At 42.8% G+C, this 18,217-nt stretch overlaps 1 protein-coding gene across 8 annotated transcripts in view; it reads right to left on the bottom strand.

Moving 5' to 3' along the window:
- The window catches only part of ECT2 (epithelial cell transforming 2), a 270,409-nt gene that overhangs the window by 148,786 nt on the left and 103,406 nt on the right, over nucleotides 1–18,217 (bottom strand). For all 8 annotated transcript variants that reach the window (XR_011031390.1, XR_011031388.1, XR_011031389.1 and 5 more), the window contains 2 exons: nucleotides 11,212–11,290; nucleotides 10,914–11,033 (listed from right to left, as the gene is read on the bottom strand). Coding sequence is in view for 5 of the 8 variants with exons in the window: in XM_068281039.1 (XP_068137140.1) it covers nucleotides 10,914–11,033; nucleotides 11,212–11,290 (199 nt within the window). In the remaining 3 variants the exon portion in view is untranslated. The remainder of the gene's footprint in view (nucleotides 1–10,913; nucleotides 11,034–11,211; nucleotides 11,291–18,217) is intronic.

The following is an 18,217-nucleotide window of genomic DNA, read 5'->3' as shown; positions in this document are numbered from 1 at the left end:
AGAGTTTGCTTTATTTTCAAAAAGTACTCACCAAATTGTAGTTGGCAGAAAAAAATTGTGCAAATGATTATGGAGTCTGGCTGGCATCTTTGTAACAGGATCCTTTCCAGGGAGTGCTCCCCTATGAATAGATGGACTAGTCCAAAACCTATCTGATCTTTGAGATTACTACCTACTGTAATATACAGTGTAACCCCCCAAAAAAGGTTACAAAATAATATTGCAGATTTCTTCATTTCTTAAAAATGGCCCCAAGAGGGAAGCACTGAGTATCTAGGCCTTTGGAACCCAACAGGCGCATGGGAGGGAGAGTAAGCGTCAGACAGGTCGCATAGACGGTTGCTAAATTATAAAATATGCAAATTAGGGGAATTTGCTGGAATTTTCCAGAGACCCCACTTGGCGAGTCAGAGAGCTACTGCGCGGAGAGACCAGGATGTAGCCGGAGGGAACAGGCTGAGAGGAGAGATAGGAGAGAGAGAAGGACTTACACCAGGAGCTGGTGGTGTGGAGCGGGCAGGTGGTGACACAGAGGTCGTAGCAGTCCCCCGGACAGTAGGAGGGGGACCCGGCTCCCATAGAGAGACCAGCGCATACCAGTATGGACAGCGGCAGGAGGTTGGACAGACCGAAGGCTGGAGGAGGCAGACCTTGCCCACATCAGAGCCATACCAGAGGCCACAGACAGATGAGTACAGGCCTGCGGGCCAACCCTAAGCCACCTAGTGTGTTTCAAAGTGGTGTTACTAGAGATTGTTCATATGAGAAAGCTTTCCACACACAGCGACATTGAACTTAGAGAAGATACTGTTAATGATAAGTACATTGCACGTTCAGGCCTAGGAGCTGCTGATAGACTGTCATAAGCCTCCCTAAAGTACCCGCATAGCTGACGCAGCCCCCACCAGCATTAAGGTCTGGTTGATAGAGACATTGCCCGTCAAGTCCGTTTCGAGTCAGGAGTTGTTGCAAGTTCTTCAATTGATGTGTTCTGCAGAGTTAAACAGGAGTGTGATATTTAAAGTGAACCTGACAGCATTACAGTGAGAGTGGAGGAGGCGTCACATTGCATCTTATGATATTAAAGTGTGCTGCAGGAGCAACCAGGTGATACCGGAGCAAGATATAGAGTTAAAGGGGAACTTCAGCCTAAACAAACATACTGTCATCAAGTTACATTAGTTACGTAATATAATCTCTTACCCACCCGGTTTTAAAAGAACTGGCAAATGTTTGTGATTCATGGGGGCTGCCATCTTTGTCATGGGGCAGCCATCTTTTTGGTTGAAAGGAGGTGACAAGGAGCAGGAGACACAGTTCCAACTATCCTGTGTCCTGATTACCCCTCCCAGCTGCACACGCTAGGCTTCAAATGTCAAATTCAAAATGTAAACAAACAAAAAAATTGCACCAAAACAGAACGAGAACAAAATCCGAAATCCCATCATGCTTTGCACAGCATCAGGGGAAAAAAGCCCAGGCAGTTTTCTTCTGTGCAGCTAAAAATGAGGCTTGTATAAGAGAAACAAAGTTCTGATGCTGTGAAACTGTTAAACACAATGCCTTTTCAGTGCTGCTGAGTCGATTTTTAGTCCGGAGGTTTACTTTAAAGAGTAACTGTCAGGCTGCAGAAGCTAATTTAAACCTCTATTCTCCTGTGTTAAACATTTTATAAGGAAGCCAGAAAGGCATTAGTGAAGATAAAAATCTCTCTTACCTTTGATGTGTGCTTATCAGCAAAGCTAATTAGACCCAAGAGGACGCAAGCCGCATACTATACTGCAAAGCATTCTGGGGCCCTCCCCTCGGCTGCTATTGAGACGTTACAGCAGCTTGTACTCAGTCCAGCACGTAGCACTGATAAATCTCCGGGCAGAGTACACTGCAGGAGTCAGCTATTGTTCCTAGCCACATGGCTCATTAATATTCACTGCACACTGTTATTCAGTACGAGCTTTTCTGTGATCAGGAAGCAGGCAGGACATGACGACACATTTGACAGAAAAACATGGAGCCTGCCATGAGCTGTCAGGAGCATCTATCTCTGCATATACTATATACAAATTCTGTGAAATCCAAACGTGGACAGTGAAATGCATATGTAATGTAAGTACAGCCAATCTTTAGCTACTGATATATGTGTTTATTTTCTCTGAGACCTTATACCTAACAGCTCCTCTTTAACAGATTTGGATTACAAGATTTGCATCAACGCTAATTCAGAGTTTGTTCCGCTTTAACAACAAAGTGCACTTAAAGGAATACTACTTTTTTTTTAATACTCTATATTAGTGCACACATCACCACTAGTGCTAGGGGCACTTTATTCACCCAGGTCTCTCTCTCGCTATCCCTGCTTAAAAATTAATTTCTCACACAGCTCATAGTAGTTTGGGTCACCCTGAGCTGCTTGGTTACTCTGTCACACAGCTCACAAATATATTTCACTGTGTCACTCACAGCATGCAGGAGACATGAGGAGAAATAGGCTGATCTGAGGTGGTAACAGGTAACTATATGAGCTGTAATATAACTAGCTATAACACTAGTCTGTGTTTACACTCAGACTGGCTGCCTGCTTGTGGTGATTCACTCCAGGCTGCATCCACTTTACAAGCTGCTGAGAGGGGCAGACCACTGTCTACAATTAGCATTATTAGTATCTTTATCACTCAAGAGAAGCAAAGATAATAAACACACATTGGTAGAATCTTTAACCCCTTACCACCCTATCAATAAGATTCTTTCAGCAAGGTGATAATTAAACTATAAACTGAGGAGTTGATTGCAACTCCCCTGTGCAGAGACATGGTCTAGCCCTCTGGGAGCCGTCAGTATTTAGATACATTTTGTACCCAACACTAACGCCAAAACTGACGGAGGATTTTACAGCTGAGAGGAACAGCTGTGTGAGGAATCAAATTGCTCCTAGTACTTGTCCTAATGTGTGCTACAACATACAGCATTTAAAAAAAATTGCATACATCGATAGTATTCCTTTAGGCCCCGTTCACACTTGCGTTTTGGCAAGTAAACGGACCGGATCCTGACCTGATCCTGATCAGAACCGTACGGTTCCGATCAGGACCGTTTGTATCAGGCATGCATCAGGCTGCCATCCAGATCCGTGGGCAAAATAGCGAAATTAAAAAAAAAAAATGTTGGGGTCAGCAGAAGGTGCACCTGTAGAATCAGGTTCCTCCGCTGTAGGCCTCACCTCCACCTCAGACATTCTGCCAAACAGCTCCAGCACGTCTGTCACTGCTGCTCCACTCCAGACATGCTTGGCCCATGTGTCCCCATCCGAAATGGCCGCTTGGATACGCATAGGAAGTGGGGTAGAACTTCAGGTTGTGTAGGCAGTGTGTTCTGTGCCTTCCGTTCCCCATTGGTTTCTGTGTTCCTGATGGTGCTGTCAGGCTCAGGTCTGGCTCCGGTGCGTCGGCCAGAGATCCGGACCCAAAAAATAGCGCATGTTGGAAAAGAGTCCGGATCCGATCCGGCTCCGTACTGTACGGAACGGACACGTGTGAACATCCGCATAGACTTTACATTGCTATGCGGAACGTACGTTCCGTTTGTACAGTATGCGGTCCGGATCAGATCCGGAAAATCCGGATAGCGAACGCTAATGTGAACTGGGCCTTAAACAGAGTCCTATTATAGTGGGAAGGTGTTGATGGTATGGAGGGGTGCATCGGTCACTTTATATTTTATTTTTCTTTAATTTTACTTTAACCCTTTTTGCTTATTTGCTTTATCTTTTATTTTGTTTGTTGTTTGGGGGAGCCCAATCCAGAGGGGAGGTATTCTGAGGAGAGTATCGAGTGCTACAAATACAACCTAAAGCAGGGGTGCCCACACTTTTTGGACTTGCAAGCTACTTTGAAAATTCCCGAGCTCGAGAGATCTACCAACATTTAACATAGCCAGGTATAGGTGCCCCCATATAGACAGCTAGGCATAGGTGCCCCCCACATATAGACAGCTAGGCATAGGTGCCCCCCACAGACAACTAGGCATAGGTGTCCCGCATATAGATAGCTAGGTGCCCCCCTCCCTCCACCAGACACCGTTCTCCTCCACATTGTCACCCTTCACTGACCATGCATGCTCAGCAGGGCATGGAGCACTGAAACCTCGGATTAGCGGCGACCAGCAGTGAAGAGGAGAGTGGAGGGTAACGGCATGTATACACAGGAAAAGCACTTCCTGTGTACGCGTCCTTATCCACCGCTCTCCTCTCCACTACGGATCACAGTTAATCCGAGGTCTCGGTGCTCCATGCCCTGCTGGGCATGCATGGGCAGTGAAGGGCATCCCGACAACGTGGTGGAGGAGGAGAACGGTGGACGGAGAAAAAGGGAGGCGGGCCAAGGAGGAAGGAGGTGGGCTGGGAAGGAAGGTGGGTGGGCAGGACGCGGCTCTCGCTTGCCGCGCCTCTTCCTATTGGCTGTGTGCTGCTCTGCATAGGGCAGCAGAGCAGCACAAATAGATGGTACTATCTACTGGTAGTTAGCGGCCGGCGATTCTTCGCGATCCACTGGTCAATCTTGACTGACCTAAAAAGACTATATAAGATCTTGGAGCAAGGTGAATGTCCTGATTGGACCAACCAACGAACTACTCAGTACCCGATTGCGAACTGTCACAAGTTTCCCCCAAGGTTTTGCAGAGCAATAGAACTTCAACTGAAGTTGCGAGAGACTGAGAACTGCTCCGATACTGGACTGAATTGCTCTGTAGACCAGTCCTATCCCCAGCCCACGCCCAACATCGGTACTGTGAATTGTACATGCTGTAAAGTGGTTGATTGTTGTATGAGAAGACCTATTGTAGCTCACTATAATTTCTGTGTAACTAACCGTTTCCTTCCGCTGCTTTTACCGGTGCACCGCCAGTGAAGACCAGAAGATTGTGTCATTTGACCTTTGATGTGCAAGGGAAGTGTACTTTGATAATTGATCGATTCCTTTCTACAGTGACCACTGTTAGGTCACAATGCCAGGTCAGTGTCTGGTAGATTCCACTCAGCCAAGTGCCTGGTGCTCACGGATCAAGCTGGTTACAACAGCAAGATATGAAAAAAGTAAGTTGTAGTGCATTTCACACTGGGACAAATGCATATCCCATTTGTATGTGTATACATGAAATTAAAATTTTACAATTTTTCCTAATTATGGTCCTTTAAATAAAAACACTGATTTGTACAAGACAAGAAATCTACCAAGGGTATTATTACCGAAGTCTACGGGCAAGTAGTAGCCAGATTCGTATGCTTATTATGTAGATAACATATTACTCTCTCTAAAGCTTTATGGAGATTAAAGCTTTCATTTTTCAGCACGACCTGGCACCTGCTCACAGTGCCAAAACCACTGGTAAATGGTATACTGACCATGGTATTACTGTGCTCAATTGGCCTGCCAACTCTACTGACCTGAACCCCATAGAGAATCTAGCAGTAGGAGAACAGAGGCGCCAGCAGGATAAAAGCGGATAAAAACTTTAAAATTTGCTGGGAGGAAGTGGTGGACTTCCCTCCATAAAGCAAACACGAAAGACTGTCTGAATAGTAGCAATCACATTTATTAAATAGTACCCCAAAAAAGTGCAACGCGTTTCGCAGGCCCAGCCCGCTTCATCAGGCAATAAACGTGGGGACAAAACAGAATTTCGGCATTAGCAGGTGTAGCGCCTCAGTGAAGCGCTTCACTGAGGCGCTACACCTGTTAATGCCGAAATTCTGTTAATGATGTTGCCTATTTCTACCTCAGGAAGTAGAGGCATGCACGGTGCAACTAGTTCTAGATACTTCAGTCAGTAGTTAGCTGGGAGGCGAGGTGCTTTAATTTCTTTTATTCTCATTTGACTCTCGGGCTTTTAGTATTGTCTCCATAAGAAAGTAGAGAACTAACATTTTTTTGTATGGATACAGTCACCGTAAGGGGGGCATTTTGGCGCAGAACTAGGAGCTTGAGCACATTTACAAATGCTGTAAAGTTTGACCAAGAGCACCGGCTACTTGGTGTGCTGCAGTCATTGGTATTTATTAGTTTATTTTAAAGTCTTCTTGCACATCTGTAAGAACTTTCTAGTATTCTGCACAAAGGATCATTATCCTGCTCCTGGGAGACTCAAATTAGTAAATGTCAGCTATCTAAGCCTTGCTTGGAATGCACACGCAGTTAGCAGTTGGTGTCCGTTTAGAAGTCTGAGAAGAGAAAGAGAAAAGCCAAGAAGTTGCTATAGCATCCAGACATCACTTCATCTAAATATGAAAATGTGCTGCTCTCTAACACTCCTTGCTTTCGTGATTTTCTTTTCAGCTACTTTATAAAGGTTGACCATGGCTTTGTAGAATAGTATCAGGTCTAGACTGCTGAACCTCCAGCAAAGGGCGATCTCTCCACTCACTCCTGGCATGTGGTGTTTCTGCCTACTTTCATCATAGGGTTATAAACAAGTTCTAAATACAGTATTCCTACAGAGAATCAGATGCTGCAGGAAATTAGGAAATTAACATTTCCCTCCTTTCCATTCTATATATTGAGGAAATACTCAACACAGAGTGTTTGAGGCAGGAAGCACACTTAACAGAATCGCAAATAATGTTAGTCTATGGGACGCACAAAAATCGCATTGTGATACGTTTTAAAACTGCACAGCAAGTTACTTCTTCCAGGATAACTTTACATGCAATTTGCATGCATTATCAGGCAGCACGGTGGCATAGTGGCACTATCTGTATGGAGTTTGAAGGTTCACTGTGTGGGTTTCCTCTGGCCATGTCAGTTTCCTCCCACATTCCAAAAACATACAGATAAGGTAATTGGCTTCCCTCTAAACTGGTCCTAAACTACAATACATACGCTACATGATACATAGACATAAGACTATGGTTAGGGATTAGATTGTGACCCCCTCTGGGGGACAGTACAGCTGTGTGGAAGAGGTCAGTGCTAAATAAATATTAAACTTATGGAAAATCAAAAATACATGCGATTTGCATGTTTTTGAAAAAAAAGGGGGGATTGGGGTGGTTGAACGCACATGGTTTTCCACACAGACGTGTGTGCTGCCATCCTTGAGCTTCTGTAGGCACACAGATGCAGAGCTTGTGTGCATCTATGAAAATGTTGCTTGATTAGTTTTCAAAACAAATTCAAGCAAATGTGAAAAGAGTTTGAGGAAAACAAGAAAAAAAAAAAGTAGTTTGATACCCCCTTACATAGAGGGAACGCTCTGGATCCCATAGAGCCCCCCCCCCCCCCCCGATCCCCTTTGCGTGCCATCGGGCCACTGCCGTCCCATGTTGAAATTCCGTGCCCTCAGGACTCCTAGGACGGCTTCTGAAGCACTTCCGTCCCCGAGTGCTTCCTTAAAGAGACTCTGTAACATTAAAAAGATCCCCTGGGGGGTACTCACCTCGGGTGGTGAGTACCTCCGGATCCTAATGAGGCTTCCCACGCCGTCCTCTGTCCCACAGGGGTCTCGCCGCAACCCTCCGAACAGCCGGCGACTGTGCCGACTGTCAGTTCAATATTTACCTTTGCTGGCTCCAGCGGGGGCGCTGTGGCTGCTTTCCTCTCCGAACTACACGGAAATACCCGATCTCATTCGGGTCCGCTCTACTGCGCAGGCGCAGGAAACTTGCGCCTGCGCAGTAGAGCAGATCCGACAGCGATCGGGGATTTCCGTGTAGTTCGGAGCCGACAGCCGTCAGAGCGCCTGCGCAGGAGCCAGGAAGGTAAATATTGACGTCACCGCTGCACGGACTCCACGGAGGGCTGCAGCGAGACCCCTGACGAATGGAGGACAGCGTGGGAAGCCTCATTAGGATCCGGAGGCTTCCCCCACCCGAGGTGAGTACCCCCCAGGGGATCTTTTCATGTTACAGATCCTCTTTAAGTACTGCTATTGTGTGAGCTGGGAGCCGCGCACGAGCAGTACAGATCAGCTAGTCCTTGGAAGTCTGCGGGGATGGGAGTATTGCCAAAGGCTGCTCAAAGAACTTTACCGGGGCCTAGCGGTGAAACGCGTGAGACCCGGGAAGGCTCTATTGGATCCACAGCTTTCCCTCAATGTGTCCAACTTTTTTTTTTTTTTTTTTGCAACTTGCTTCAGTATTACTTTAAAATATCTGGAATGAACACCAGACACTGTCCACTTCCTGCATCATAGAAAGTAACTGGTTGAAATCTTCTCAGAGATTCAGTCAGTGCAGATTCAGTCAGTGCATTTCCCTTTGCATTTTAAACAGGATTATGAAATTCAAGTAGCAAAAGCCACAGCCACACAATCTAGAACAAACTCCCTTAACCCACCTGCTTCTGGTCCAATAATCACAAGCCAATACAACTTCAACTTAACCACTTTGGCTCCCTTGTTAAGCAGATCTACGTCCCTGTAAACTTCACTTCAGGCTCAGGGGAATAGATATTCGTACTGTTTACTTACCGGCGCCACTCACTATCGCCGCCATCCTGTACCTCCTTGATTGGGGAATGGATAACAGCCGTTTCCATCCCCAATCACTGTGTCTGCAATGACTCAGAGCTCCCGGCAGCTCGAATTAAAAAAAAAAAAAGCTGACAGAAATAAATGCAAATACTTAGTTCTGTGTTATATTTCCCCATCACGGACAGTGTAGCACCATCTTGTGGCCGAAAAGTAAAAATACATCCAAATACATAGGAAATTTTATATTATTATTTGTTAACCCCATCCTCCCCTACCCCATAGTTACCAAAATCAAACACTAAACGGAAGAAAAAAAAAATGTTTTTTCCAAATAAACCATTATTGCCATGCATTGTACTAGGGACACAATTTAAATGTTGTAATAACAGGGACAAATGGGCAAATAAAATGTGTATGTTTCATCATCAATAGCACATTTTATTTCTAAACTACAATGGCTGAAGGCTGAGAAATGGTGCGTTTTCTCTCTTTTTTTTTCCTTCTGCTTTCTGGTAAAATACATAAAAATAAAATAATTGTTAGCAAAAAAGTGCTACCCAAAGAAAGCTGGTTTGTCCCGCAAAAAATATACAGATCATTTCAGTGTGATGTAGCAATAAAGTTGGCGAATGAATGGGAGGGAGCGTGATGTGAAAATTGCTTTGGTCCTGAAGGGGAAAAAAAAAAACCTGTGGTCCTGAATAGAATACAAACTGCAACCGAATTTGCATCAACAATAAATTTAGCATCTTACTCATCTTAAAAAAAAAAAAAAAAAAAAAAAAAAAAAAAGAAAAACCTTTTATTTCTGCTGTTAAAATACTGTTCTCAGGTGCACATACGTTTTAGATTTATGACCTCCAATTGTTATCAGGGAAAAATGTCCAGCAGTCCAATTACACTTGACCGCAAAATGTGTAAAGAGGTTATCTACAGTAAAAATTCAAGCTGTGCAGTTAGTACATAAAGCCTTCAACTCTAAGGCCTCTAGCACACTACATGCAATTCTGATTTTTTTTTTCTTTTTTCTTCTTTTTTTTTTTTTTTTATATACGATCCAATTTGATTCCAATAAAAAAAAAAAAACGCCTAACACCCACTCCTTAGTTTAGGACAGGGCTGTGGAGTTGGGAGTCGGAGATTTCACAAACTGAGGATTCGGATGATTTTGTACAAAATCCACAGTCCTGGTAAGTATTAGACTAAGGAGTCAGAGACGAGGAGTCAGAGCCATTTTGGGTACCCGGAGTTGGAGTTCTCATAAACTGAGGAGTCGGAAGATTTTTGTACCGACTCCACAGGCCTGGTTTAGGATAACAGACTCCTATTTTTAATATACAATATAAATGAGCAAGATGTAAAAAGGCTCTCAGACAGACATCTACTAGAACAGAGTTCGTCAGTCATTTGTTTCCATTGTCTTTGAAGTGGATTTGAGCTCAGAACTTCCGCTCTGCTCTCAAAGATTAGGCACAGTAAGAAAACAATCGGGGAAAATTTCTTTATTACAATGCACAGAAATCCACCCCCCCCCCCCCCCCCCCAAAAAAAAAAATCCTGAAAATTTACTGGATGAACTTTCGGGGAACAAATGAAGGGTTAAAGCATCTGTCTTTATGTACAGCCAGCACAGAGGCACAGTGAGTCATGCCTACTGATTACACACTTGTTACACTCAACTGTAGCTAAATAAAACAGCTCAGGACAGCCAATTTCTACAGCATTTCTATGTGGAATGAACACTTTTCAGTTTGTTCTTTGCAAGAGCTTGGGTCCACTTTAAAAGAACATAACCTATAATAAATGGAAAATGTGTTGCAGTGTAACAACATAGACATGGAAACCTGGAACCCTCCTTAGATATCATGCAGCTTGAATTTCTATTCTTTCATGACTTTAGCCATCTTTAAATGACTGATCAGCAATGTGCTAAGAAATTAAACAAGGCAGCTTCTGCAGCCAGACAAAGAAAAGAGAAAGTCAGAGCTATATGATTATGGAGAGGTGTATTAGAATTATTACAATGTCCATTCATGGCAAGAGAACAATCCTAAAGAAAGTTCTTGACAGTACCATCTTAATGATTAGGCTTTTACTTTGCCTGTTCTATTTATGTTTTTTAAATAGTATTACAGAACGCTTTTAACAATGAAGCAGAAAATTACCTCATTTTTCATCTGCCAACCTACAGATATTTGACCTTCTATCCTTGTTACAGATACAGATAATCAATTTATAACAGCATGCAGTGATAATTTTTTTCCGCTTACAATCCCCTGGGCCCAGCACATTTCAGAGTATTTCAAGCATGAAAGTGTGACAGTTCCTCCACATTCATCTAAATGTAAAGCGATACGTTCTGAATTTCCAAAGAAGCCTTCCTTCCATTTAAGTGTTCCTAGCAAACCTCCCTACAATTCTTCAGATGTTAATATTCAATATAGTCTCACCTCAAGGCAATCGTTAAACAGGAAGAGCGTGACTTGCTCTCCTCTGTCACACAGGTCCTCCCCCAGAGCCACTGTTTCCACTCTCTGTACCAGCATCCTGTGTGATGATAACAGGTTTGCCTACCAGAAAAATAATAATCACAAGGTTACACCGCAGATTGCTGAAAAAAACAAAACAACAGCATCAACTACCACAACAAACTAGGCCTAATCTAATGGGCACTAACTGCAAGAGTTTCATTAATTTCCACAACCATATGTTTTGAATTCTACATTTATTATCCTAGCGAATACTTACAGGACATCCATCCACTTCATAAACCACATCAAAGATCTGCCTCTGCCCTTCAGTTTTCCTTTTATCTTCATTAATGTGACTGGAAAATTGGGGGGAAAAAAAAGCTAAATTATCTCATCACTCCACAAACAACTTAACGCCATTTAGTCAAATACTGTGCAAAAAAGGCTGATTAGAAATAATCATAAAAGCTTGGACTCTCTGAAAGGAACAAATTAGTGGTCTCATGTCAATATGAAGTAGTTTGTTTATCTGACTTCCTCATTGAAGATGAAGCAAAAAAAAAATAAATAAATAAATAGCCAGTGAAAAGAAAAAAGAAAATATAGCCAAGATGATAGTTTGGTCACAAGTTGAATTCAAAACAAAAATGTTAAAGAGACACCAAAGCGAGGGAAAAAAAAATGACATAATGAATTGGTTGTTTAGTACAGATAATTACTAGAAGATTAGTAGCAAAGAAAATATTCTCCTTTTTATTTTCAGTTATATAGTGTGTTTTATAAAAATGCATCATTCTTTAATATTTACAGTTTCCACACTACTCAGCATTCTAAATGATTTTTTCAGAGCAGTCTTGTGAACTATTGACCTGTCCTCTGGCAGAGAAAAAGAAAATTCTTCACTGACAGTTGAGATAAACTTTAGAAGACAGACCTCTCTGCTACTTTGAAAGTGGTGGAGCTTAATGGCTTTTTTGCATAGAGATAAAAACTGGAGTTTAACTCTTCCTGTACGGGAAACAAATTAGACATGTCTTTTTCGCTTCAGTGTCTCTTTAAAGGGAATGTGAAGTGAAAATAAACTTATGAGATAACGAATTGTGTGTGTAGTACAGCTAACAAATAGATCAGTAGCAAAGAGTCTCATTGTTTCCAGTACAGGAGAATTTAAGGAGCTTCAGTTATCTATGCCATAGAGCTTCTCTGAGTTCTCCCACCCAACTTGGGTCAAAGACAAAGCAGTTTTCTGAAGCACTTATACATCAAAGAAAAAGTGACAGTTTAAGATAAGGTTCAACTGCAGGGAAGTTTCAAGGGTAATTCGCACTGCTTCATAGTTCAAAATATAGAATGTAGTTTGTAAACTGCAAATATGAAAGAATTATGCAATGTTATAAACAAAAGCTATATAACTGAAAATGAGACTTCTACTAATGTTCTATTAATTATCTGTACTTCATCATAAACTCGGTATTTTTATTTTTTTTTTTTTATTTTTGCTTCAGTGTCACTAAGAAACAAAAAAAACAAAAAGTGAGCTGACGGACTCACATATGTACAGGAGAGTACAGAAAATAATATTAATATCAAGATGCGAATAAGCAGGGAACAACATTCACCTTTAGAATGAATTCAGTCCGACTTGGAATGTTATCCTTCAGAACAGCTTCAGTGCTTGGAATGCTGCCAAACACTGAACTTTGTGTGGAGGGATATTACACATTTCATGAAAAACCTTTGGCTATCAAAGTGATGAAGGAGCTGTATCTACTGTAAGTCTTACACTCTTACAGGATTCGGTTTAGTGTGAATGGAGAAGCCATGGAAAGCACCAGCATTGTATGTAAGCAATGTACTCTGCACCACCACAGACATTGAGCACTCAAAAAAGGCCTTGGATTTTCACGCAAAGCAGCTGTCGACAAAGGCAGATTGTAACGCTGCTGCAATTGGTACACACACACACACACACACACACACACACTTGGGAGTGCCAAAGCCCATTGTCTTTCTTCATACACATCAACCCTCCCCCCCCCCCCCCCCCCCCAATGTGTTAAGGTGTCCATACATTTATCCTGTACGATCGACCATCCGACTCAATAATTTTATCAAATCGGATAAAAATTTGTGCCGCAACAAGCGTGCCCGATCAACGACTCGACCAGTTTAGGTTTATTTATTTGATTGGGCATGCTGGGAAATCTCAGGTTGACGTGGTTGATCAGATGTGCCCCAAATGTTAATGTGCATTAAAATTTCACCTGTTCTTGCTGCCACGAGTGCCCAGCAGCTCCTGATTTCCCATTCCACGTGGCTGCCGCATATAGCATGTGGCACATGTAAGACGTCACACACAGCTAGGCGGCATCACGAGGCCGATTCCCAAGAGATTTCATGCTTAAATCAATTCAGGAATCGGCCTGCAGTGTACGGGCAGCCAACAGACCTTTCACAGATTCGATCTGAGAGATTTGCCTCTGGGCAGATCGGTAGATATAAGGGCATCTTAAGTGGTGCTAAGAATAGATAGCATTCAAAAAAAAAAAAAAAAAAAATTCTAAAAATGAATTTTGACTTTTCCTCTTTGGATAAATCAACCTTAACCATGTAAGCCTTCTGGACGTAGAGGCCAAGTCCAAAAGGCCATGTGCGCTCCCGCAGTCGATCGCACATGCACGCGCGCTCCTGGGCCACGGTTCGTTAGTCCAGGGATCAATGACTCATGACTTGGTGCCCGATCATTAATCCATTTTCTCGGCAGAAAAAGTCTGCTTCTCTCGGAAGCCTCGCTCTTTCTGCCTCTTACGCCCCCCCTACGTCCCTCTAAGCGTACATTTTACACTTAAGAGTGACGTCATGTAAACAAACTCATGGTTGCAATCTTGTGGCCAAATCGTAAAAAACTTACATCCCCCCCCCCCCCCCCAAAAAAAAAAAAAAAAAAAAAAACACATTTCCCCTCCCAAATAAAAGGTTTAATAAAAAAAATAAAAAACAATAAAAAGAAAAAAGTAAATAATTACCTAAGGGTCTAAGCCTTTTAAATATCCATGTAAAGATGATATATATTTTTATTTTTTTTTTTAATTATAAGCTTGTAAATAGTGATGGATGCAAAACGGAAAAAATGCACTTTTAATTCCAAATAAAATATTGTCGCCATACATTGTGATAGGGACATAATTTAAACTGTGTAATACCCAGGACTATTAGGCAAATACAATATGTGGGCTTTAATAATGGAGGCATGTATTTTAAAACTATAAATGGCTGAAAAGTGAGAAATAATGAATGTTTTCCAGTTTTTTTTCTGATACTTCCTTTTAAAATGCATTTGCAGTAAAGTAGCTCTTAGCAAAATGTACCACCCAAAGAAAGCCTAATTGGTGGCGGGAAAAACAAAATATAGATCAGTTCATTGTGATAAGTAGTGATAAAGTTATTGGCAAATGAATGGGAGGTGAAAATTGCCCGGATGCTTAAAGTGAAACACGACTGAAAGCGGAAGTGGTTAAAGGACCTCTAAACATGTTCCCTCCACCCCCCCCCCCCCACTTTAATATTGTTTAATTACTGGTGCTGTGACTAGCAAACAGCACCATCCTCCCCACTCCTGTGCCCCCTGTAGTCCCCGTTCTGCTCAGTTATAATCTTCGACTGAGGCAGAACGTCAAATATGTGCAGGGAGAAAGTGACAGTTCTTCCTCCCCCTCTGCTCGTGTACAATTCATCCCCCTCCACCTGCCGCTATAGTTTCCTTATGATTTACTGCACACAGCACGTTGTAGAGCTGCGCGGTGTGCGATTGTGTGATATTTTAAGTTAGATATCCTTCTGACCCAAAATATCACACGATCGCATACAGTGCATCTCCCCTGCACGCTGCATTCAGTAAATCATAAGGGAACCATAGCGGCAGGTGGAGGGGGATGAATTATACACGAGCAGAGGGGGGGGGGGGGGGAAGAACTGTCACTTCCTCGCCGCACATATTTTATGTCTGAACGGGGCCGCAGGGGGTGTGCTAGTCACACAGCACCAGTAATAAAACATTTTAAAAGTATCGAGGACCAAGTACCAGGTCAGGGGTACTTTAAGAAGTCGGTTTCCCACTGCGTGTGATTCCACTGCGCTTGCCAATCGCCGGCGATCAGCAAATTGATGGTGTAGTGTCTCCCTATGGGAGCATTCACAGTGTGTTTGAAAAATTGTGTTGATTTCTTTTGTGAAACAGATTTTACACCCAATACAGGACTAAGATTAATTGTATTCTCTGTATGTGCACTCATATTTTCTTTCTTCCAGGATTTTCATTATTTTTTTTTATTATTCATTTAGCCTAAATTTAATGTCATTTAGAAGAAAGCAGATAAGGGAATCTGGCACTTGAGGCTACAGTGAATTAGACCTTGTAGTGTAGTATCCTCTAAATTATCCTTTGTATAGCTACTATGCCTATAAAAGGCAACAATTTGCATCTACTGAGAGTGCATATCAGCTTCTCAAATTCTGCTACAGAGAATGAAACACATTTATCTGTATTCCAATGTGTTTGTAGATCCATGCTCATAGATAAGAAACAAAGTGAATAGCCAACTATAAAGATATACCGAATTTGGGGACTGGTTCCAAACTCTATCAACAGTTTATTCCATATTATGAGCTTAACCCTTTTCATTCTTGTGGGACTCTCTTCCTCTGCTTGTTTTGATGCCACCATCTTGTACCTGCATGTATTGGGTCCCAGCTTGATGATGTCATCAAGTCTGTACCCACTATACGTTATGCAAGGGGACAACTCTCCTGAGTGCCCCTGAGGAAGCTACTGTAGCAAAACCAGTAGTGCGAGCCGGATATCATCAAGGCAGCATTGGTGTTTAACAATTGTATTTTTCATTGGGTCCCTTTGATACAGAACCTGCACGTCAGTAACTTGCTTAATTGTATTTTTTTTTATTGTACTCTTTTCCCCTTTCTTTTGAATGTGATGCAAGTGCTTTCGGAAAGTATTTACAGGGCATCACTTTTTCCACATTTTATGTTGCAGCCTTATTACAGAAAAAAATCCCCCCCCCCCCCCCCCCCCCCCCCGCCCCTCAGAATTCTACACAACACCCCACTTGAACTTTTGGCAATTTTTTTTTTATTTTTTTTAACAAGACAAATAACATGTACACAAGTATTCACAGCCTTTACTCAATACGTTGTTCATGCACCTTTGGCAGCAATTACAGCCTCAAGTCTATTTGAATATCATGCCACAAGCTTGGCACACTTATCCTTAGCCAGTTTCACTCATTCCTCTTTGCAGCACCTCTCAAGCTCCATCAGGTTGGATGGGAATAGTCAGTGCACAGCCAGCCATATTAAAGGAGTCATCAAGCAAATAGTAAAGCCGATTTACTTACCTGGGCCTTTCTCCAGCCCCTTGCAGCTGTCTGTCCCATGCTGACAGCACGGTTTGCAGCCGCCGGCCCAGCGTGAAGCGCCGCTGTCAATCAAGCCCACATTGTCTGTGGCATACTGTGCAGATGCAGAACTACTGCGCCTGTGCAGTTTGCCGAGGGCTTGATTGACAGCGGCGCTTCACGCAGGTGCAGTAAGGACAACCTCGAGATCGTCTGGCCTGCGGCTGCATACGGAGCTGTCAGCATGGGATAGAAAGCTGCAGAGGGCTGGAGAAAGCCCCAAGTAAATCGGCTTTACTATTATTTGCCTGATGACTCCTTTATGATCTCTCCAGAGATGTTCAATCAGATTAAAGTGTGGGCTCTGGCTGGGCCGCTCAAATAAATTCACAGAGTTGTTCTGAGGCCACTCATTTGAACTCTTGACTGTGTGCTTAGAGTCTGTGTCCTGATGAAAGATGAACCATTACCCCAGTCTGAGGTCAACAATGACCTAGAGCAGGTTTTCATCCAGGATGTCTCTGTACATTGCTGCAGTCATCTTTCCCCTTTACTCCGACTAGTCTTCCAGTTCCTGATGCTAAAAAAAAAACATCCCCACAGCATGTTGCTGCCACCAACATGCTTTACTGTAGGGATGGTATTGGCCTAGTGATGAGTGGTGCCTGGTTTCCTCCAATCGTGACGCCTGGCATTAACAGCAAAGAGTTCAATCTTTGTCTCATCAGACCAGAGAATTTTATTTCTCATGGTCGGAGTAATTTATGTGCCCATTAGTAAAAGGCACATGGCAGCCTGCCTGTAATTTTCCAAGGAGTGGCTTCTGTCTGGCTACTCTGCAGCAACCCACCAATCAGACCTGTATGGTACAGATGTTTGTCCTTCTGTAAGGTTCTCTCTACACAGAGTAATTCTGGAGCTCTGACAGAGTGACCATGGAGTTCTTAATCACCTCCCTGAATAAGTCCTGGTGATTTTGACCTTCTTCCACTTACGGATTATGGAGGCCACTATGCTCATTGGGACCTTCAAAGCAGTAGAATTTCTTCTGTAACCTTCCCAGATTTGTGCCGAGACAATCCTGTCTCCGAGGTCTACACACAATTCCTTGACTTCATGCTTGGTTTGTGCACATGAAATGTCAACTGTGGGATCTTATATAGACAGGTGTGTGCCTTTCCAAATCATGTCCAATCAACTTAATTTACTGCAGAAGTTTGTGGGGCATTCATCCTAATGCTTAAAGAGACACTGAAGCGAAAAAAAATATATGATATAATGAATTGGTTGTGTACTATGAATAATTACTAGAAGATTAGCAGCAAAGAAAATATTCTCATATTTTTATTTTCAGGTATATAGTGTTTTTTCTAACATTGCATCACTCTATAATATGTGCAGATTACACAGCACTCAGCATTCAAAATGATTCTTTCAGAGCAGTCTGTGAAGTAATGACCTCTCCTCTAGCAGAGGAAAATTAAACAGTTCAATTACAGTTGAGATAATAAAAGTCAGATAACAGCCCTCTCCACGACTAAATAGGGCTGGTTCAGACGGGCGTTTTTGTGGCGTTTAACGCAGCGTTTCAGACGCAGCGTTTTTTGGGATCTACTGCCATCCCATGCAAGTGAATGGGAGCATTTAGAGCTGGCTTTTGCAGGCTTTCATGAAAGCGTGGCAGTAGATCCCAGCGTTGCGTCTAGTCTCAAAAGCAACATGCTGCTTTCAGAGGCGGTAAACAATAGCAGAGACCAGAACTGCTAGCCTTGAACGCTTCCCAAAAGCCTTCAAAAGCTAGCTTTTAAACGCTGGCGTTTGAACGCAATGCCAAGCAAAAGCTCAGCAGACGCCCGTGTGAACCAGCCTTAA

The sequence above is a fragment of the Hyperolius riggenbachi genome, chromosome 4, assembly GCF_040937935.1.
Source record: "Hyperolius riggenbachi isolate aHypRig1 chromosome 4, aHypRig1.pri, whole genome shotgun sequence".
Taxonomy (NCBI): domain Eukaryota; kingdom Metazoa; phylum Chordata; class Amphibia; order Anura; family Hyperoliidae; genus Hyperolius; species Hyperolius riggenbachi.
Note: the sequence above shows the minus strand (reverse complement) of the source record. Positions and strands in the feature narration are given on the sequence as shown.